The sequence below is a fragment of the Ruditapes philippinarum genome, unplaced genomic scaffold (genome assembly GCF_026571515.1).
Source record: "Ruditapes philippinarum isolate M1 unplaced genomic scaffold, ASM2657151v2 ctg4423_1_1_1_1, whole genome shotgun sequence".
In the NCBI taxonomy this organism is placed as follows: domain Eukaryota; kingdom Metazoa; phylum Mollusca; class Bivalvia; order Venerida; family Veneridae; genus Ruditapes; species Ruditapes philippinarum.
Window position 1 is genome coordinate 65,816 of NW_026860250.1, and position 20,694 is coordinate 86,509.

The following is a 20,694-nucleotide window of genomic DNA, read 5'->3' on the forward strand; positions in this document are numbered from 1 at the left end:
GTTCACGAGCTATCCGTTTAACAAATCAAAACAACCTGACAATTGAATTAAAATATATAAATACTTAGTCATGTGTCCAAATGAGTTATTGCTTTATTATTCTGTTCTGTTTAACTGCGTGAAAGAAAATTATTTTTTTACGAATGCCCCGAGACATGAGCGGACATCTGCGGCATACACGTAGAGGCTTTATAATTTAAGTGAAGTCAAAACATCAAAAGACCTGGCAAATATTTTAAACTTTTAAAAAGATCTATTAGATTTAAGTTTAATATAGTTACAGATTTCAAAACAATCAATTGTGTGTAAAATAAAACTAGACAAAATTAAAAGATATTCAATGTTAGTTAATGAGTTAATATTTGGAAGCTACTAATTTATAAAGTACATCAAAAAATAAAAATCTTTTGAGAAATAAAAATAAAAGCATTTTGGGGTAAAATGGATCTTTAAAAGTGAGGAAAATCACAACAAAAGTAGAACAGATAATAGCAACAAAATCGTTACCTTTGTAACCGTATCCAATCTATTAAAACATCGACAATTAACACCACTAAATCATATACCAAAGATAATATGATATTGAGGTTTATTGATAGTGAATACTCAACTGAATAAATTACTGTATAAATTGTATAGCTTTGTAAAAAAGAGATTTACAAATGGAAAATCAATGAAAAAATCACATAAACTACACTCCCATATGTAGATAATTAGCCAATAAAACACTTACATGTCGATTTAAAATTTCAATATTTGGGATGCTCATTTTTTGATTAACCAATCAGTAAGAAACCAGTAATGTTAATGTTAAACGACTGCCTAGGAATGTAACATTTCTTGTCAACAGTTTATGATTATAAATTAAAGGCAACACATCATCGGGATACAAGAATATTTTTCTGGGAGATAAATTTCATCAACATATAGTTGTTTGGATACACGTCGTGAAAGATGATAATTATTCAGCTAGCGTTAGCCCTTGCAATGCTTCATGCATCGGGTGGCACCGGTAAGCGACCATTTTATTGTAGCAAAAAGCTTTGAGTCACTTTATTTCATATAATTATTGTTTTTTTTAAAAATTTCTTCACATGCATATATGATATCATTTAACACAAATTCATTTGCACAATTTCTTTACCTGCTGTAAGCCTGCTACTAAGTATTTATTCAGTACTGGTTATATCTGTCTGACAATGCGGGATTTTTGATTCCAGTTGATTAAGTGTTGATAGATAAATATTTCTTAGTTTGTGTTAGGGACGTGGTAGATATCACAATTTCAAAGCATTTATTTTTAAATATATTTATCATTGCTTTCAGTGCTCCCTCGCGAAAGCTTTTTATCACCTTTTTTGCTGTCCATGATATTTGTTCTTGATATTAGGAATCGTTCAGCTGTGCTTGTTGTCTGTGGTACTTGTGCTTGTTGTCTGTGATTTTTCTATTAAGCTGTTTCGGTGTAGGCTCAATTCTTTGCAGTACACAGGTCCCGTAATTTTTGTATTTCTTTTAAATTTGTTAAATTGTGAGTAACGAAACATTTATGACTCAATACCATTCATGAACAAACTCAATCAAACCGAGCCTGCAACATTTTCAATCAAGCAATGTTTGACTTTTATGATTGCCACGTTTTCTATTAGTTTCATTTGATTTCAAATGATTTGATTTTGAACTTGACTAAATTTACACTAGCATAAAGTGTTAATCAAAGTTAAAAATGTTAAGCTGTTACAAGAATTTTTTTTATCTTGCTTGTGACATCAGTGTATTTGTTTTTACTTTTACATGACTGTTTTATTAACCGAGTACGTTCGCTAATATTAACTTATTTTGAAAAGGATGCTGATTTATTTTAATGAAAGAGACGTAAATCTTAAGGAACTGTACTTCACGAACAAGAATGTCTAATTTTTTTGAGCAATCTTTGCTTATGCAATTAAACTATGCTTGTGAAATATTAATCTTGAATGAGTACCTGTTGAATGATACCGGTATGTTATTTAACATAACTGTACAATATTCTATTAAGACAAATATTGACATGATTTCTACAGTTGTGTACAAATTAAAATATGTTTTGTATTGTACAGATCTATTAAATAAACCATTTATTCTAATATACATTAGAATTAAATTGAGCAAACGCAACATTTGACGAAATTTCTAACAGATCGATTTTGCATGGCGTTTTTATTGCCTTTTCTTTTAAAATTCATCCAGATACTTTTGTCGTTAACATATAATGTCCTTGGCATACCATGCGAAGAGCCAGATAACAATTACTTATATAATACGATGATGTGGAAAATACAAAATGAGCTACTGGGTATTGAAAAATCACAGATATAAAACTAACGTATATAATACCTTTCTTTTCCAGATGTACAGCACAACAAACGTTACGCTTCTAGATTGAAGCAATTACTGTACTCGTCAAACAACATGAACAAACGAGACCTTAGTCCCCACAATAATGGAAATACTAACAACAATAATCCCGACAATAATGGGGAAAATACTCCACACAATAACGGTAATGGAAACACTAACAATAACAATAACAACAACAATAATAATAATCCACACAACAACGGGAACAAGCGAGACCTTACTCCTCACAATAATGGGGAAAATACTCCACACAATAACGGAAATGGAAACACCAACAACAATAACAACAACAACAATAATAATCCACACAACAACGGGAACAAACGAGACCTTAATCCCCACAATAATGGGGAAAATAATCCACACAATAACAGAAATGGTAATCACAACAACAACAACAACAATAATAATAATAATAATCCACACAACAGCAGGGACAAGCGAGACGAAAACCAAGACAATAACGATAATGGACAAAACAACAACGGCAATAATGATGATGATAATGGTGATGATAATAATAATGACAATAATAATGGTGATAACAACGACCAGATGAAGCGTGATCATAATCCCCACAATAATGGTAACAACAGTCCGCATAATAACGGAAACGGAAACAACAATAATGATAATAATGACGGTGATGATGATAACGACGAACAGAAAAAGCGAGATCTTACCCCCCACAATAATGGGGACAATAATCCGCATAATAACGGAAATGGAAACAGCAACAACAACCAGAACAATAATAATAATCCACACAACAACGGGAACAAGCGAGATGAAAACCAAGACAATAACGATAATGGACAAAACAATGGCAACGGTGATGATGATAATGGTGATGAAAATAATGATGATGATGATGATGATAACGACGACCAGAAAAAGCGAGATCTTACCCCTCACATTAATAAGGAAAAAAATCCGCATAATAACGGAAATGGTAACAACAACAACAATAATAATAACAATCCACACAACAACGCGAACAAGCGAGATGAGAACCAGGACAATAACGATAATGGACAAAACAACAACGACAATAATGATGATAATAATGGTGATGATGATAATGATGACAATAATGATGGTGATAACAACGACCAGAGGAAGCGTGATCATAATCCCCACAACAATGGTAACATCAATCCGCATAATAACGGAAACGGAAACAACAATAATGATAATAATGACGGTGATGATGATAACGACGAACAGAGAAAGCGAGACCTTACCCCCCACAATAATGGGGACAATAATCCGCATAATAACGGAAATGTAAACAGAAACAAAAACAACAACAACAATAATTATAATAATCCACACAACAACGGGAACAAGCGAGATGAAAACCAGGACAATAACGATAATGGACAAAACAACAACGACAATAATGATGATAATAATGGTGATGATGATAATGATGACAATAATGATGGTGATAACAACGACCAGAGGAAGCGTGATCATAATCCCCACAATAATGGCAACAACAATCCTCATAATAACGGAAATGGAAACAACAATGATGATGATAATAATGACGATGATGGTGATAACGACGAACAGAAAAAGCGAGATCTTACCCCTCACAATAATGGGGACAATAATCCACATAATAACGGAAATGGTAACAACAACAACAACAACAACAACAATAATAATAACAATCCACAAAACAACGGGAACAAGCGAGATGAAAACCAGGACAATAACGATAATGGACAAAACAACAACGACAATAATGATGATAATAATGGTGATGATGATAATGATGACAATAATGATGGTGATAACAACGACCAGAGGAAGCGTGATCATAATCCCCACAATAATGGCAACAACAATCCTCATAATAACGGAAATGGAAACAACAATGATGATGATAATAATGACGGTGATGATGATAACGACGAACAGAAAAGGCGAGATCTTACCCCCCACAATAATGGGGACAATAATCCGCATAATAACGGAAATGTAAACAGCAACAAAAACAACAACAACAATAATAATAATAATCCACACAACAACGGGAACAAGCGAGATGAAAACCAGGACAATAACGATAATGGACAAGACAACAACGACAATAATGATGATAATAATGGTGATGATGATAATGATGACAATAATGATGGTGATAACAACGACCAGAGGAAGCGTGATCATAATCCCCACAATAATGGCAACAGCAATCCTCATAATAACGGAAATGGAAACAACAATGATGATGATAATAATGACGATGATGGTGATAACGACGAACAGAAAAGGCGAGATCTGACTCCCCACAATAATGGAGACAATAATCGACATAATAACGGAAATGGAAACAACAACAACAATAATAATAACAATCCACACAACAACGGGAACGAGCGAGATAAAAACTAAAAAAATGATGAAAACAATAACGATAATGGACAAAAGAACAACGGCAATAATGATGATAACGACCAGAACAAGCGAGATCTTACTCAACAACAATCCGCATAATAACGAAAACGGAAATAACAACAGCAACAACAAGAATGGAAAATAAAATGTTACAATAACAACAACAACAACACCCCACACAACAACGGAAATTAATACAATGTAAAGAATGATATATTAACACCAGAAATAATAGTTACACTAACACAAATGATAACATCAGCAACAGCAACAACTTTTATTATATATCTATAACAATTACTATTTCTAGGTTATATACTTGCTATAAAAATGGAAACAACAATACGAAATATTAGCGAAAAATAAATAAAATGTTTCTAATTAAACAGTTTTATGTAAACAGTTTCTTTAATTACATCAAGAACATATAATAATAAAATTTATGAAGTACATTGTTCAAGCATTTATCATTGTTTTCTTTTCTTAACATTGTACTTGATCACAAAAGCAAGGTAAAGGCTGGGCAAAATTATGTCCAAGTGAAAATTGGTTTGAATAATACGATCCTCATGTAAGTGAAGAAACCCATTCAAGAAATTTGTCCGCGAAATGCTTAAAATAGAGAAAATAAGAATCCCTAAAGAAAGCCCAACACGGCATAATTAAAAATGTTGCAGGCTCGGTTTGATTGAGCCTGTTTAAGCCTAATTATCGCTGTAATTCTAAATGATCAACCAGGGCATGGTCAATTTTGACCATAGGTGCATGATTAGAAGAAATTTTGTAAAGGTCTACTTGGCAATACGTAGGCACGTTATAGTACTAAGTTGCCATGCAATAGCTAATGCGTGAGCTTGCAATACGTATTACGTGGCCACGTTATCTGTATTACGTGCGCACGCCACCTTATCATAAGGCCGTATAACGATAGAAATAACGCACGCGTGATCTCGTAAAAGATTTCATAATGTCTTTCACGTGCGCACGTTATAGCTGCCATGTGGTCATGTTATATCTATCCAATGACCACGTATTACATGTAGCTATCGCTGGCTCACGTAATAAAAAGGATTTCCTCTGTCCACGTTATGCCATTGTTTCACTTTGATTATCTAATAAAATGTTGAAAGAGTTCTTACTCATTAAGTATAAACAAAAGTAAAAAAGAGTAATAATATTTCATTCTTGGACAATGTATTATCAACTATACGTGTAATATATAGATACGGAGCATGTATCTTACTTTTGCCAACAGCATATACATATATTGTTCCTTTATGATAGTAAATACTATCAAACTACTTATGGTAGATGAGCTTCCAGTATAAACCAACTTATTTTAATAAGTTTTGGATGGTCCACAAGACAATGCTGCATTAAAAAAATAAGTTAGCTCAGGCATTGTTATAGGGTAACTCAATTAGACCTACATTTACATTCCTTTGTAAGTTTTTATCAATCCAGAGAATCCGATGCAGGGCTTATTTTGATCTGAGGAAATCTAAATATGCGTTCTGCATATCCTTGATTATGGGTAAAAAACCTGCAAAATAGTTTAAATTTTCAGAAAAACGAAACAATCAACAAGACGGAAGTATATTGTAATACTTTCTACATGAGCGGCTTTAAGAGAAAATCATTTGAAAAATTACCTCTATTGCCAATTTATACTTAAAATTAAATTATTGTTCAAACAATTACATTGCATAACGAGAAATGAATTTATAGAATCAATAACGAATTTGAGTTGCGCCCCTTGTTTATCATTATTAACCTATTCATATTATCTCGATTCAGAATTATTTGAAAATGTTTAATAAACAACATAAATTTAAACAATTCACAAAAACCACATGGCCAGTTATCGTCAGCTGAGAAGGCCCGTGCTTTTTGGACAAAAGTTTTCAACAAGATGTTTTTTAGTTCTTTTTTTGTGTACCGTACGCTGCTTTTCAAGGAATGATACTGTCGTGTCACATTGAAAGTTCTATGATGACCGCCGTATAGACACATTTGCAGATATTTTATAAAATTCAGAATTTTACAATTTCATGTTACATGTTGATTTCTGCTATAGGGGCTTTGACGGTAGATAACACTCTTTAGTACCGTCCAAGAACAGGTTCAATCAAACCGAGCAAGAAATAATTTTAATTTTTCCGTTTTTAGGCGTTCTTTAGGGATTCATTTTACTTACTATGCAGGAGCTTTAAAATATTGCTGTGTGCGTGCTTGTTGTTGTTACTGTTATATTTTGGCGGTAATTTAGGTCCATACTTAATAATGGTAAAAATGCAGACGGTGCTACATGCTACATAAGCCGTTGCCGCAAGCGTAAGAGATGTTTCATGTTCCAATATCAGCCATGAAAACATTTAATCAAACCAAATTTTGCTCTCTTTCTTTCCTGTACATATTTCCTTAAAATGAATTGGCAATACAGAATTGTTAAATGTTTTATCTATAAAAACAGCACACGTTTAACATTTTATTAATGTTGGATTTATAAGGCAATATCTGATCTGATTTAATAACAAAATGCCAGATTTGAAATGAAAATAAAAATAAACGAGAAATAATGCAAGCATAAATATAAATTTTTGCAATATAAATCATGTGGTCACAGTTCTATAACATAAAAGGAAATATGTAAAAGGGAACAAAACTGTTAAATAAAAGATGTTCCTATTATGTACTACTTTATAAAGTGCCATTCATCTTCCGGCAGACAATAATTTTCACTGCAAGTTTTACTCAGGCCGTTTAATAATTGAATTTTTGCATCATTTCAGTCACTACATTAAATCTTATAAACACGCATTAAATGGCCCATTAAACCACATAAAAGCTATAACCATTTTTTAACCATTCGCCATGTATATTATTCATCTTTTGCTCCTATCATTTTTGGCAATTGGTATACATGTAATTATAGTAATTTTATATTGTGTATTGAAGTCAAAACTCGTTTACATTTCGCTATCTTTACAACACATTACTGCATATTTATGCCTCATTCGTCAGTTCCTCAGCATCATATAAGATGCTTTAAATCCATTTTTTAAAAACATTATAGTCCAATATCACGAGTCGGCCATTTTGGATCGAAAACGAGGCTCTTAACGCAAACAGAAAAATATGGCGTCGTATCACTGCTGCGTTCCAAAGTGTACAAATGACTCAAGATATAATAAAAGTCTTTCATTTCATAGCTTTCCTAGTGATATAAGTAGAAAGAAGTTATGGTTGGTGAAAATCCGACGTGATGAGGGAGCATTTTTCCAGGTATTTATCTAAAATACCGTAAATTCGGTTTTTAACTGTACGTGTTTCGGACATTTTTAAATTCGGATAGTTAAATTATTATCAATATTTACATTGTAAAAATAAAGTGTACTGTAACAATCATGCTCGGTTTTGAGATTTAATAATCTTTAAAGACATTAGTAATATTTATATTCAATTATTTATATTTTCATTTGTAGGTAAAACCACACACCAAGGTTTGCTCAGCTCATTTTACGGACACTGATTTCGTCAGAACATTGACAGGAATCAGATGCCTCAGCAAGACAGCATTTCCGTCGGTATTTGATTGGAGTTTTGAGACACCTTCACGGAAGCCCCCAACTCCACGCTTAAATCCACCAAAGAGAAAGAGACTGACTCTAGGGTAAGTTTTTATAAAGTACTGTGCCGACAATTCTCCATATTAGATTATGGATCTAGCTTATACTTTTTATAAAGATATTCCTTTATTATGCCAATTGTGTTAATGAATTAGGTAATAAACCTCACTAAATATCATATGCAAATCATCTAATTGGTCTACACTGGTCGGATAGATAGAAACAATTGCTAGCAACATGCTAAATTTTTTTTGGCTAATTTGTAACATTTTCTTTTACTTCAGAGATGATGAAGAGTGCAACACTGATGAATCTCAACCCCAAGTAATGACTCCGCAGCCAGTATTTCATGACTACCTAGGACCTGAAAGGGAAATGTCACCTGAAGAGAAATTAAAAGCTGCCTCAGAACACATTGATCAGCTAGAACATCTGGTTGAAACGTTAACTATTGGCAGGTTTGGTCTGCAACGTTTTGCAACTGACCCAAAGTCTCTACAGTTTTACACAGGCTTCAGCTCATACACACTCCTTCTTAATGTGTACAACTTGCTTCGGCCAACAGCAGAGAAAATGACTAGATGGTCTCAGATTCAGAGGAAACGAATGGGATATTCCCAAGAAATAAACACTGACATATCTTTCCGGTCAGAAAGCACACCACTTATTGACCAATTCTTCATGTTTCTGGTTAAAATAAGACTAGGACTTTTTCAACAGGACATAGCTTGTCGATTTAATGTGTCACAATCAACTGTAAGCCGAATAATCATTACTTGGACAAATTTTATGTATTTTCAGCTAGGTTCAATTCCCATATGGCCATCTCGTGAAAAAGTTAATAAGTTTATGCCAGATTGTTTTAAGGAACTTTACCCCTCAACTCGTGTCATTTTAGATTGTACAGAAGTTAAAATACAAACACCATCTGCATTGAGCTTGAATTCGGAGTTTTATTCGCATTACAAGGGGACAACAACATTAAAGGGTCTCATAGGCATTTCACCATCCGGTTGTGTTACCTTTGTGTCTTCCTTATTTGCTGGCTCAATATCAGACCAAAATATAACAAGGCAATCTGGAATCCTTCCGCTAATTGAACCTGGTGACAGTGTGATGGCAGATAAGGGTTTTCTAATTGAGCAAATGTTAGCAGAAAGACAGGCCAGACTTAATATTCCTCCATTTTTAACTAAAAGGGACCAGTTCACTAAAGAGGAAGTTGAAGAGACTCAGGAAATTGCCAGACTTCGGATCCATGTGGAACGCGCCATTCGACGTATAAAAGAATACCACATTTTTGACTCTGTTCTTCCTGTTGCTATTGCTGGATCAGCATTACAACTGTGGACTGTATGTTGTTTATTAACACTGTTCAAAGGACCATTATTTTAAAACAAAAAGTACAATTGATACTCTTAAGACTTTTATTAACTTGGTGCATATAATTCTGCCATTATCATATAGACACCAACATTATCATCAGTAAAAATAAAATGAATAGGTTTCAATACATATTTTCATGTTAACAAGAGCCATCAAGTCATTGAAGTGGAAGTGTTTAAGTTCATAAAAAGTGTTCTTTTAAAATTGAAAAAATGGTTTAAAATTATGTGGAGAATGAGATGAACATGTTAATTCCATTAAAATATAAAAAATAGATATATCTGTGTTTCTGTTTTATTTTGAATTAAAAAAAAGCTGGCAAAAAATTTAATCTGATGACATGTCATTGATAATCTAATCTAATATTATCTATAATCAACAAACTTTAAAGTAAAATGAGATATTTAAAATGTCTGTGAGCTGGAACATTACATCCCAGCTGTGAGATATAAGTCATACCATTATCACACTCCAAAGCATGAGTGATTTCAGCAATAAAACATTATTAACAAATCATATAATTATATAGCTAAGCAAAAAATATATTGCATGTAAAGATATTGATCATGTTCACTGCCTGTAGGTGCTATTTTACTGTTTGACTTATGCAATAAGAGCTTTTTGCATGTTATGACCTTTTTGGTAATATTTGTTGCATTATTTTCAAGTGTAAATTACTTTCAATGTTTCCCTGACAATATTTCAATTTTTAATACAATTAACAAAAAAATCTGAAACTGCACTCATCTGAAAGCATGCTGCTTTAAGAAGCTCTTTTTATGCGCAAATTTCAATTTTATTGTTTAGACAAACTTTCTCATGAAATGATCAAAATAAAAAACAATCAGTTTCTCATATGCTTCACACCATACATCCTTGTCGAAGTAAATCCTTTCAATGTGCATATCGTTCTGTGTCCATACACAGAAATCAGCCCATGTTAGGCCTGTGAGAGCCATCTGGCCCATGACCTGCAAATAATATGAATGTGAATGTTTAAGGCTATAAGTACCGTCCGCATTTTCACGTAGGAACTGGGATTCTGTGTATGATTCTTTCACTGGACATTTAACTTCCAAAACACCAAACTGACATATTTCATTTGGATCATAAACTATCCTGTCTAGAGATGTTCCAAGAAATGGCGCATCAGGGTTTATGACAAAGCCACATGGTTTAATATTAACATTTTTATGTGTTGCATACTCCAGCACTGCATTACCTTCATTTTCAATACCATGTTTCATCGCTGCAGTCTGGACTTTACGTGAACTACTTAACATTTCTGTTAATGTATCGAAATCCTTTCTACGCACAACAATGTCCTTGAATGTTGAAGAAGTAAGACGTTTTTTCCTAAGGTTGTGCCATTCAGGGCAATCACTTTGTTTCCGAGTTAGTTGTTCAAGCTCCTCTGCTAGCTCCTGACTCACACCTATGCCATCAAAAAACAGTTGTTCATTTTCACTTAGTACTCTCTCATATGTACGCCTCAAATCATGTGTTGAAAATGGCAACTGTGGGAATTCCGGTCCATCTGGAATCCGAGTTATGCTTCCATCAGATTCCGGTTCAGGCAACTGATGTGCAAGACAGCTACCACTTAAAACACTACCAAATGAGCTCATTTTTGTTTCAATACTGTCAAAATTGTCCGGCAACACTTGGTTAAACTGAATTTCAGAATTTGAAACAATTAATTGTAATCCTTTCATAAATTCAATGTCTGGAAACTGTGTATTGATAGGATTGTACAGTGTGCTACATACACATTGCTCAGAATTTTCATTTTTCTTTGACTTTGGTTTCACAAACTTAACATCTGAGAGTTGCCTTGGCACAATTCCATGAGTTCTCGGTGGCACTTGCCAAAGTTGTGGAGATGAAGTTTTTGAAACAATATCGGGAACAGATTTCATTTTCAGGGTTTTGTAGTGTGCAAGTTGATACACAAGGGCAGCCACATGAGCACATGAACCTTTCCCAGCCGAACATGCACAGTACTGGCTCTCAATTTCTTTTGTGTTCAACAGGGATATCTGAAAGTATAATTATAAAGCATGTTTTATTCACAAATGTAAACAAATATTATTATAAAATATGAATTCGTTTCCCTTTCTGTCAATTTATATAGCATGAGTTGAACCACCGACCTTCTATGAGCTACCTCGATACTTCCTCACATGAAAGAATCCAATATCCCTATCGGGATTCGAACCCACATTATTGAGAAGCCAATTTTTTAAAGTCAACCACCTTAGCCATTCGGTTAAGGAATTATGTAGTGAAGATATTTTTTTGAACTTAAATCAGAGAAACATATAGAGAATCTATCTACATAAATGTATTCACTATTGAATCAATTTAATTCTGAGATATTAAATTACAAATGTCAGTAATGTCCTAGAACCAGGCACAACTGGCTTTACACTTGATGGACTCATGGATGGGAACTATGTAGTTGCTTAATTTTCCAGCTATAAAGCCCCATTTAAAAAAACACACTATATAGTGAGCCGTGTCATGACAAAACCAACATTATGGGTTTGTGACCAGCATGGATCCAGACCAGCCTGCGCATCCGCGCAGTCTGATCAGGATCCATGTTGTTCGCTATCAGTTTCTCTACATGTAATAAAATTGATAAGCGAACAGCATTGATCCTAATCAGACTGCGCGGATGCGCAGGCTGGTCTGGATCTAGGCTGGTCGCAAACCCATTATTTTGGTTTTGTCATGACACGGCTCATATAAAATAATAATATAGTGTACACTAAAATGTCCATTAAACTACTGTAATATGTTATCAAAAATCATTATCAGTATTGAATCATCTAACAACAGACAAAAAACTACAGTAAAAAAATAAGCTACTTACATGCAATGACCATGGTGACTCGTTTTTTTCATGGATCGGAAACATTTTCCTCGCACATGGCAACCTTCTTTGTTCATCTTCACTGAAAGTAAACCAGTAATTTTCTTTATTATTTACAATATCCATTGTCCTTTTATCGGATCTATATTTAATAGCCTGTCAAATATTTAGAAAAATCACTTTCTATAGGCTGAATGCCTTCAAGCTATAAAGAAACACGATTATAATCTATGTGTAAGTGAACGCATGGTGTGTAACACAATATGCATAAATGTACATGACAGCGTGGGATAGTTTATTTTTAGCTTGATGACTATATATGGAGTCTATTTTTAACGAAGGGAATCACAAAAGGTCATGATGTGTAACCTTTCAACTTACCTTCAATATTATGCACATACGAGCCATGAAAAAACTTGTAGCCTTTGTCAAGATGTTTAGTTGGAACTTTAGAGTGTTTCTGAATTATTTTTACAACGTCACACATTGAAATGTCTGGAACAATCGATAAATTATTTGTCCATCCCGGTTCGCTGAGAGGTTTTCGTGACGCCATTGTTTGTATAGGAAATATCCTGCGTTAAGAGCCTCGTTTTGAAAATTTTCAAAACGAGGCGTGAATACCGTCTATTGAACATTAATTTGATTTGGCATTTCATATGATTTTTTTTATTTCTAAGGCATAAAGTGCATTATCCAGACCAGGTGAAAAATGACTACATGTTCTATATGAAATCATTTATGTTTAAAACCTATTTACACAACATCAATCATCTTCAGACACTATTATGTTTGAGACTCGCGGATTTGTTTCTTTAGCGTTTCGTCCATTAGTGAAATATTTTAACAATTCCTAGGATCTAACGGAACAAAGCAAGTTTTTGCAATTTGCAGACTCGTAATAGCTTCAACAAAATGAAAGATGTATCTAATGTCTGTTTGTTCCAGACACCGCATGCATCATTTAAGCATTTTGAATGCGTTATTATAAAACGATTAAATTGTTTTCACATGCACTTATTCAACAACTTCGATGGTTGCTGTATAATTAATATTCTATGAGAAGGCATTTAGAGTAATGAAGAGAACGACCTACCTACTCAGCAAGTTATATTGTAGAATTTTGAAAGAATTATTTGTCACGGTCTAGAATTGTTTATTTATTATACTTTTATCAAAACTTAGAGAACTATATGTAATAAAACCAATCCCCGATCATCGTATTTGATTGCAATATGGTTTAAAGTCGAGATCTAGACTATAGCTTTAATTCGAACGTCACCACTTCTAGATGGGGTGTCGGTTTTTTTTATTTTCCAAACACCGATATTTCGCAATATTATATATGACAATTACGAAGAGAAAATATTTTAGATATTCTAACGACTTGATATTAGCTTGGGATTCGTGTGTGAATGCTAATTAAATTTCAGAATGCTTTATCTGTGAAACAGTAACTAGAAAATTAGATTTATCTGGAAAGCAATAAGGATAAATTAAAAAAGCAAGACAACTCTCGTTTGTCTTAAATTTGTGTTAGAAATTTTAATTGTTTGGTTCAAGATTAACCCAACAAATTAACTTAAGGCAAACATATGTATTGGATATATAGATTAGACTTTAAAATAGATTAAAGCATGTTGTTTTTATTATTTCGCTCAAACGAAGTAGATAATCAACAATAACAAGGATGTACCTACTGATTCAAACATCGATACGTTCACGAAGCTGGACGTAGAAACCGAGCTATCAATAAATGCAATGAAAGAAGAGGTTCTTTATCTGGTGCACAACTATAAATAATATACTGCAATACAAACTTCCCATCATTCCAACTAATCAACTATTAATTTTTCAGTCGAAGTTATCCTTAGAATAATTGGCGCCTAACCCTATTTAATTTCTAAAAACTTTTGCAAAACGCATAGATTAATTGGTAAATATCTATTTTAAGCAATATTATGTTTCATATGCCATTAACCCACAATGATTAGGAGTGTTATAAACAAAAATGGTGATATAAATGGTGCACGCTATACGCCAAATACGACGTCATTTAAATTTCGCAATCTCTTATATGTTATCATGACAAATTAAAGTAATATTTTGTCACAGATCCATCATGTTTAAACAAAACAGATTGACATATGATTAACAAGATCAACAAGGAAAGGCCGCGTTCATTGAACGCAATCCCAACACGACCGAGCAGCAAGGAGAGCCAGAAGCCCAGGAGGACCGCACAACTGTCAACACATTGACAGGTGTAATTGTAAATCCTGAGACAAATTTTGGAAACTGTTTTCTATGTCAATTCCCGAAAGAAACAACCTATGCAAACAATACTTTACCACTTAAATTGTGATTGTATAACATATAAAATACTAATACGAAGACTTCAATGATAACATGGTAGGCACTGTGCTACATTTTAATATCTCATTACGCCTTAAGGCTGTAGAAGGAAGTTAGTTTTTTTCTAGTTTTATACCATTTATACTAAAGAAATGTGTCTCCTTCCACAGCGATACAAGACTTAATGAGACAATAAAATAACCTGTTTTGTCATACGTTATTTTAAACTGAATAATTAATATCCTATTTCATGTTTGTGATGGTTTTAGAAAAGAAAAGGAATTACATGCGCGTGATATCATTTAAATTAGTTTTGTTTCTTGGATACAGTAAAGTAGAGAAACAGAATCCCTAAAGAAAGCAAAACACGCCAAATTTGAAAATGTTGCAGGCTTGGTTTGATTGAGACTGTTCATGGACCGTAGTGGAAAGTGCAAGTTACATCCAAGCACCCTAGCACCGGCTTAAGTAGAATTCAACTTTTTTAACACGAAAATGGTGAAACTTTGAATTTAGAAACATCCGCAGATGTGTTTATACGGCAGTTATCATGGAACTTTCAATGTGACACTTTCGTATCATTCCATGAAAAGCGGCGTATGGTCCCCCAACTAAAAGAATACGTGTGCCCTAAACGAAAACAAATGGGCGGAACTATGGGTTACGATGCCTGCATATCACAGAAAAGCTGTAAAAAAAACAACAACAAAAAACAGGCAACTTATCCTAAATGTGATTTCACAGTATTCAGGTGAGTAAATACTGGAACCGCCCGACTACAAAAACACCAAATTTGAAAGTACTAAAAGTCCCAAAAACATGCACTTACAACAATAATGTCGTGCTGAAAGATTCAATGAGAGAAAATATAACATCTTTGATAAAATGTAAGGGGATACATTATACAACCACACGGCACAAATAACACTGATGAGACCATAAAATAGAGAAAACAGTAAATATGTTTCAATTTTTGGCGAAGCGCGACGCCCCTTATGGAATGAAATCAGATTTTGTGAAAGGGCTATTGCTACTTCTCGGGCCTTTCAGTCGGTCATAAAAGCCGAACATTCCAATTGATATGAGGGTGTTTGATTATTAAAAATGAAATGTCGCGATATGTTCAATGAATAGCAAACTGGAGAATTTTGCAATGCAAACATATTCAAATAAAACAATCTTTTCCCATCAATTAATCGCGCTTTCCGGGTTTTTTTATTAATCATTTTGTAGTACTACAGTGGGTTTTTATGTATGTTATTATTGTACACGTATCCGAAAGCTATAAATATAATGATGACCTTAACATTGTGAAAGTCCGAAAATCTATTTATAGAAGAAGTTTTAGTTTAAGCAGTAGTATACTATAAAACCTATTTGCTGTTCAAGTCTTTTTTTCTAAAATCGACCCTAATTTTCCTATTGATTTTGACTACTATTTGTATGTTCAAAAGAAAATACCACATGAACTTGAAATTCCATCAACTTACCAATATTAATGATAATATCCAAAAAAAAAACCTATATAGTATAAATAAACTTATACCATACGGGGAGTATATTTTGGATATCATTGACCTGTATATTTCGGATATTATCGTTAATATTGATACAATTTCTACTTCCTGTGAAAAAAACACATTCTAATCTCTTGCATGCATTGTACAATTCTGGTAAAACCCAATTAACCATTGAAAAGTTTATAAGAATATCTTGTCATCATATGTCTACTTGTTCATCTTCACTTCTTGCTTGGACGCCCTTTGATGCTTTTCATCGATGCTTTTCTTGTACAAACTTGTTTTCACTTTCAAAATGACACCTTTTTATGCACTACATTGCTGGTCCCTTACAAGGACAAGGGAACAAATATAAAGAATCATTCGTCTGTCCGCTTAGATCAGTAGGGAGTACATATACGCAGTAAATAAGCGTTCGCCAGTTTGATCATCGGGCGAGGCCGAGGCAATATTTATTTGTAACAATTGAGGCCAATGAGGACATTTAGGCTTTTAGTCATTTGTCTCTTATTGCTGATTCTGGAATCATCTGGGTAATGTAGTCGTCCCTTGCAGATAATTTGGTAATTACTGATTGATCATCCAGTCAAGCAGGTTTGCTGAATAGGACAGTGATATAATTATGACAAAAATTAAGCTAAAGTCGGAGTAAAATAAAAAAAAACAACAACAAAACAAAAACAAGGGAACATTGTCATGACCAAAGTAGTGCTACATTTAACAATTTTTGTTTTAAGTACCATATACAGCCAAACCAGTTTTAATGAATAAACAATCACCTTGTATCTAAAGACCATTAAAAACCCTTCATTCATAAAATCTAAAAAAAGACCCAAGACCCACTTGTCTAGAGGCCATGTCCAGTCTCTCCTTTAGAGATCATCACCAAGCTACAGCAAGGTTACGTTTGCAGTTTTCTTGTAGATGTATTTACCTGTATATGTTGATAATGTCGCAGTGAGCATTGATAAATGTTATGTTGATTTACTTAATATGTTGAGTTTGCTTATTAACACCTTTATTTCCAAATCAGCCTTATTCAGTAAAGATTGCATATCGTTATCTTATGACATTTAAGTAAGTCATCAACGGTTAGTAACAGCAATAAACTGTTTTTGTAACAGAGCAGACCATTTTTTCAATAAAATTAACTTTTCGTTCATCCTATAACATTTTGCAGTAATTTTCAGTAAATGCCACAGAGAATATTAGTTAATAATAGAAATATGATCGGAACAACACAAGATAGAGATCATAAAAATCATCGTCTTTTCCGTACAATAACATTTATTACCTTGAAATCTCTTGTGTAACAAAATAGCAATTCCAAGTCAAGAAATGTTTCTTTCAATATTAAGACTGGCCAATTCAATACGAACAAGATATTATTTCTATTAAACCAGAATAACCAGGGGATGGAGTCTTTACAAATTTACAGACCTATCTATTAGATTTTCTCGTACTGTTATTAAATGTGTATTTCATATCTTCCTAGCAATTCTTTATAATATAAAGTTGTTGATTTGTATTTAATAATTCTGTCTGGACACATGGTGCATTTTTGCCAATGGGTTTGAAAAGTTGTTCTATTCTATAAAGAAATCTTGAAATAATACGTTTTCAGATGTCTGCTCACATGTAATAACATTGTGAGATTTTAACTAACATTTTCTAACACAATTCTACTATTAAATAAACATGATTATAAAAATATAAAACTTGAGTGTTATGGCAGCGTTCATTTAAGAACCTTGGTGAGCAGGTATTTGATTTATATTCTGTTTAAGAGCAAATGACATCACAAAAATATATGTAATTTTAGCAGCTCAAGAAATTCTTTTCTTGTTCAAAAATAGTTTTATAGGATTTAACCAAGGCAGTTAATTATTCTATTAAACTATTAGTAGAGTGGTGGACTTTTGACGTCAGTTTTACTATCATTTGATTTCAACGTACATCACAATGGTACACTCACATTGGACAAAGGATTCTACTTCATATATTTGCAATTAAAGTACATGTCAAAATAAAACAAGTCACACAAAAGGAACAGAGATCAGAAGAAGCAGGTGCTTGTTGTCACAAGAAGTGTAATTGTTGAATTATAAAGGGTTGCAATGGGATAAACAACCCTTTTCAGTGTTTTTCTTGAGAATCTTTACACTTATCATTAACGTATGAATTGGATAATTCTATTAAATTTTTTAAAACACCTTGTTTGTTAAAATATTTTAAGCATTCTATGGAATATAAAAAATAATCTTAAGTAGTTTAATCATCTCAAACATTGTGATAAGGAAATCTTAAAATAGTAATTTCCAAAAAAAGTTCATAATTTATGTTATAAACCTGAAATAATATTGTCACATTATTAACTATTACTTATTTGAACCCACAACTCCTTGATAACTTTTTATGGTTCTTTACCCTATAAAAGTGTTTTTGTATATTATGTATGAGAAAAAAGCAAGGAAACATATCTTAAGACATTCATATTAAAATTTATGAATGAGATTCGTACGTATGTGGATGGAACTAAGATTTCTGATTTAGGACTGCTTTATTTGGAGAACAGTAAACTTAAGACAATATTATAGAATGCAAGAAAGCTTTCATTTATTTTGTATTATAAATTTTAATTGTTATTTGACAAAGATATATTCAAACTAACTTTCGTACGGCAAAACCTTTTATATGCCAAGATAAAATTTTAAGATTTATTAGTTTTACTTTTTGTGATAAGAAATAGATAATTGTAACATCTTTGAGTAAATTGAAAAGTACAAACAAATATTTGTAGACAAACAAAATTATAGATAATGTAAGAGAAACTGTTCTCTATGCGCCTGAAATGAAATATTTTGCAGTCTTTTGCAATTCTCTGCGTAAGTAAGCAAAAACTCTCATCATATACAGTATGAATAATTTAAATAAATACATGTACAATCATGGTCTAATAAAATCTTGAAAAGTGATTTATATCCATACAAAATTATTTACTCGTAGTATTATATTTGTTCTGTTCTTTAATTACTGGCGCAGAATGATTTTTATAAAGATATTCAATAAAATGAATATTTATAACAAAAGAAAAATATGCGGACTACTTTCTGAATTAAATATTTCATATAATCCCTAGCAAAAGGCAAATATTTAGACTTCTTTGTTGATAAATGGCGTAAAGGTCTGTTATGGCAATTAATGTATTTTTGAAAATATAAATCATAACAAAAGGCAAAGATTTAAACAATCTTGTTAATTGATCACCGAAAAGGAGTAAGTATTGAACAAAGGCAAAGATTTAGGCTACTATGCTCATCAAAAGAAGATATTAAAGATATTAAGAAGATATTAAATAAAATGTACTCCATATCAAAAGGCAACTATCCGGTCCACTATTTTCTTTAAAAAAAAGATATTAGATCTTCTGCATTTGAAAAGATTAAAAAAATGACTACTGGTCCGTTCACGGAAATTTCACAGACTGCATACTTATAAAGCGAAAAAGCTATGTATAAATACAATTTAAGAAAGGTTCTGGTGAAACCCTTTGAAGAAATACACTTAAAAATAGCTTGCGTTCAACTTTCTGTCATGATAAATGAAGGATTGCGTATATTATCTGGAACCTTAAATACCGTTAAGATGTTATTTAAAAAATGATTCAGTTAAATAGAGTTAGCTAGACAAGCTGATTATTTTCTAGATGAAGTAATTCATCAAATGAACACAATTATTAAATAGACATACACGTTAGAAACATTTTTTGTGTTAGGTAATATTTCATTAATGTTCTTGTCGTCTCACTGATTTTATTTACATATGTCTGGAGAAAGACAAACAATGTTCATGTAGCCTTTATTGTATAGATAAGGAGATAGTTTATAAATATAGTAAAACAGAATCACTAAAAAAAGCCAAACATGGCAAAACTGTAAAATGCTGCAGGCTCGGTTTGATTAAGCCTGTTCATGGACGGTACTGGAACGTGTAAGTTACCGTCCACGTCCCCTAGCACCAGCTTAAGCAGAATTCAACATTCAATTTTAAACACAAAATATGGTTAAATTTGGAATTTAGAAACATCCGCAGATTCCATGAAAAACGGCGTATGTTC

The 20,694-nt window shown here is 32.7% G+C and overlaps 3 protein-coding genes across 3 annotated transcripts; 2 read left to right on the forward strand and 1 right to left on the reverse strand.

The window, feature by feature from the left end:
• The first annotated feature begins 843 nt into the window (after positions 1-843).
• LOC132759388 (probable cyclin-dependent serine/threonine-protein kinase DDB_G0292550) lies at positions 844-5,252 on the forward strand. Its single transcript, XM_060751156.1, has 2 exons — positions 844-1,012; positions 2,390-5,252. Exons 1-2 carry the CDS (start codon positions 955-957, stop codon positions 4,804-4,806), a joined length of 2,475 nt encoding a protein of 824 aa, XP_060607139.1. The 5' UTR covers positions 844-954; the 3' UTR covers positions 4,807-5,252.
• Positions 5,253-7,901: 2,649 nt separating this feature from the next.
• Positions 7,902-10,096, forward strand: LOC132759386 (uncharacterized). Its single transcript, XM_060751153.1, has 3 exons — positions 7,902-8,094; positions 8,295-8,482; positions 8,723-10,096. The coding sequence occupies exons 1-3, from the start codon at positions 7,948-7,950 to the stop codon at positions 9,831-9,833; spliced, it is 1,446 nt and encodes a 481-aa protein (XP_060607136.1). The 5' UTR covers positions 7,902-7,947; the 3' UTR covers positions 9,834-10,096.
• Positions 10,076-13,332, reverse strand: LOC132759387 (uncharacterized). Its single transcript, XM_060751155.1, has 2 exons — positions 12,703-13,332; positions 10,076-11,863 (listed from the first exon to the last, which is right to left on the reverse strand). Exons 1-2 carry the CDS (start codon positions 12,826-12,828, stop codon positions 10,628-10,630), a joined length of 1,362 nt encoding a protein of 453 aa, XP_060607138.1. The 5' UTR covers positions 12,829-13,332; the 3' UTR covers positions 10,076-10,627.
• Between the last annotated feature and the right edge of the window lie 7,362 nt (positions 13,333-20,694).

Bases quoted from the DNA above. Each gene is read 5' to 3' on its own strand.
- LOC132759388 (XM_060751156.1), top strand. From the start codon at position 955: ATGATAATTATTCAGCTAGCGTTAGCCCTTGCAATGCTTCATGCATCG. The intron at 1,013-2,389 runs GTAAGCGACCAT...TTTCTTTTCCAG, and splicing joins TCATGCATCGGGTGGCACCG to ATGTACAGCACAACAAACGT.
- LOC132759386 (XM_060751153.1), top strand. From the start codon at position 7,948: ATGGCGTCGTATCACTGCTGCGTTCCAAAGTGTACAAATGACTCAAGA. The intron at 8,095-8,294 runs GTATTTATCTAA...TTTCATTTGTAG, and splicing joins ATGAGGGAGCATTTTTCCAG to GTAAAACCACACACCAAGGT. The intron at 8,483-8,722 runs GTAAGTTTTTAT...CTTTTACTTCAG, and splicing joins AGAAAGAGACTGACTCTAGG to AGATGATGAAGAGTGCAACA.
- LOC132759387 (XM_060751155.1), bottom strand. From the start codon at position 12,828: ATGGATATTGTAAATAATAAAGAAAATTACTGGTTTACTTTCAGTGAA. The intron at 11,864-12,702 runs GTAAGTAGCTTA...TTATACTTTCAG, and splicing joins AGTCACCATGGTCATTGCAT to ATATCCCTGTTGAACACAAA.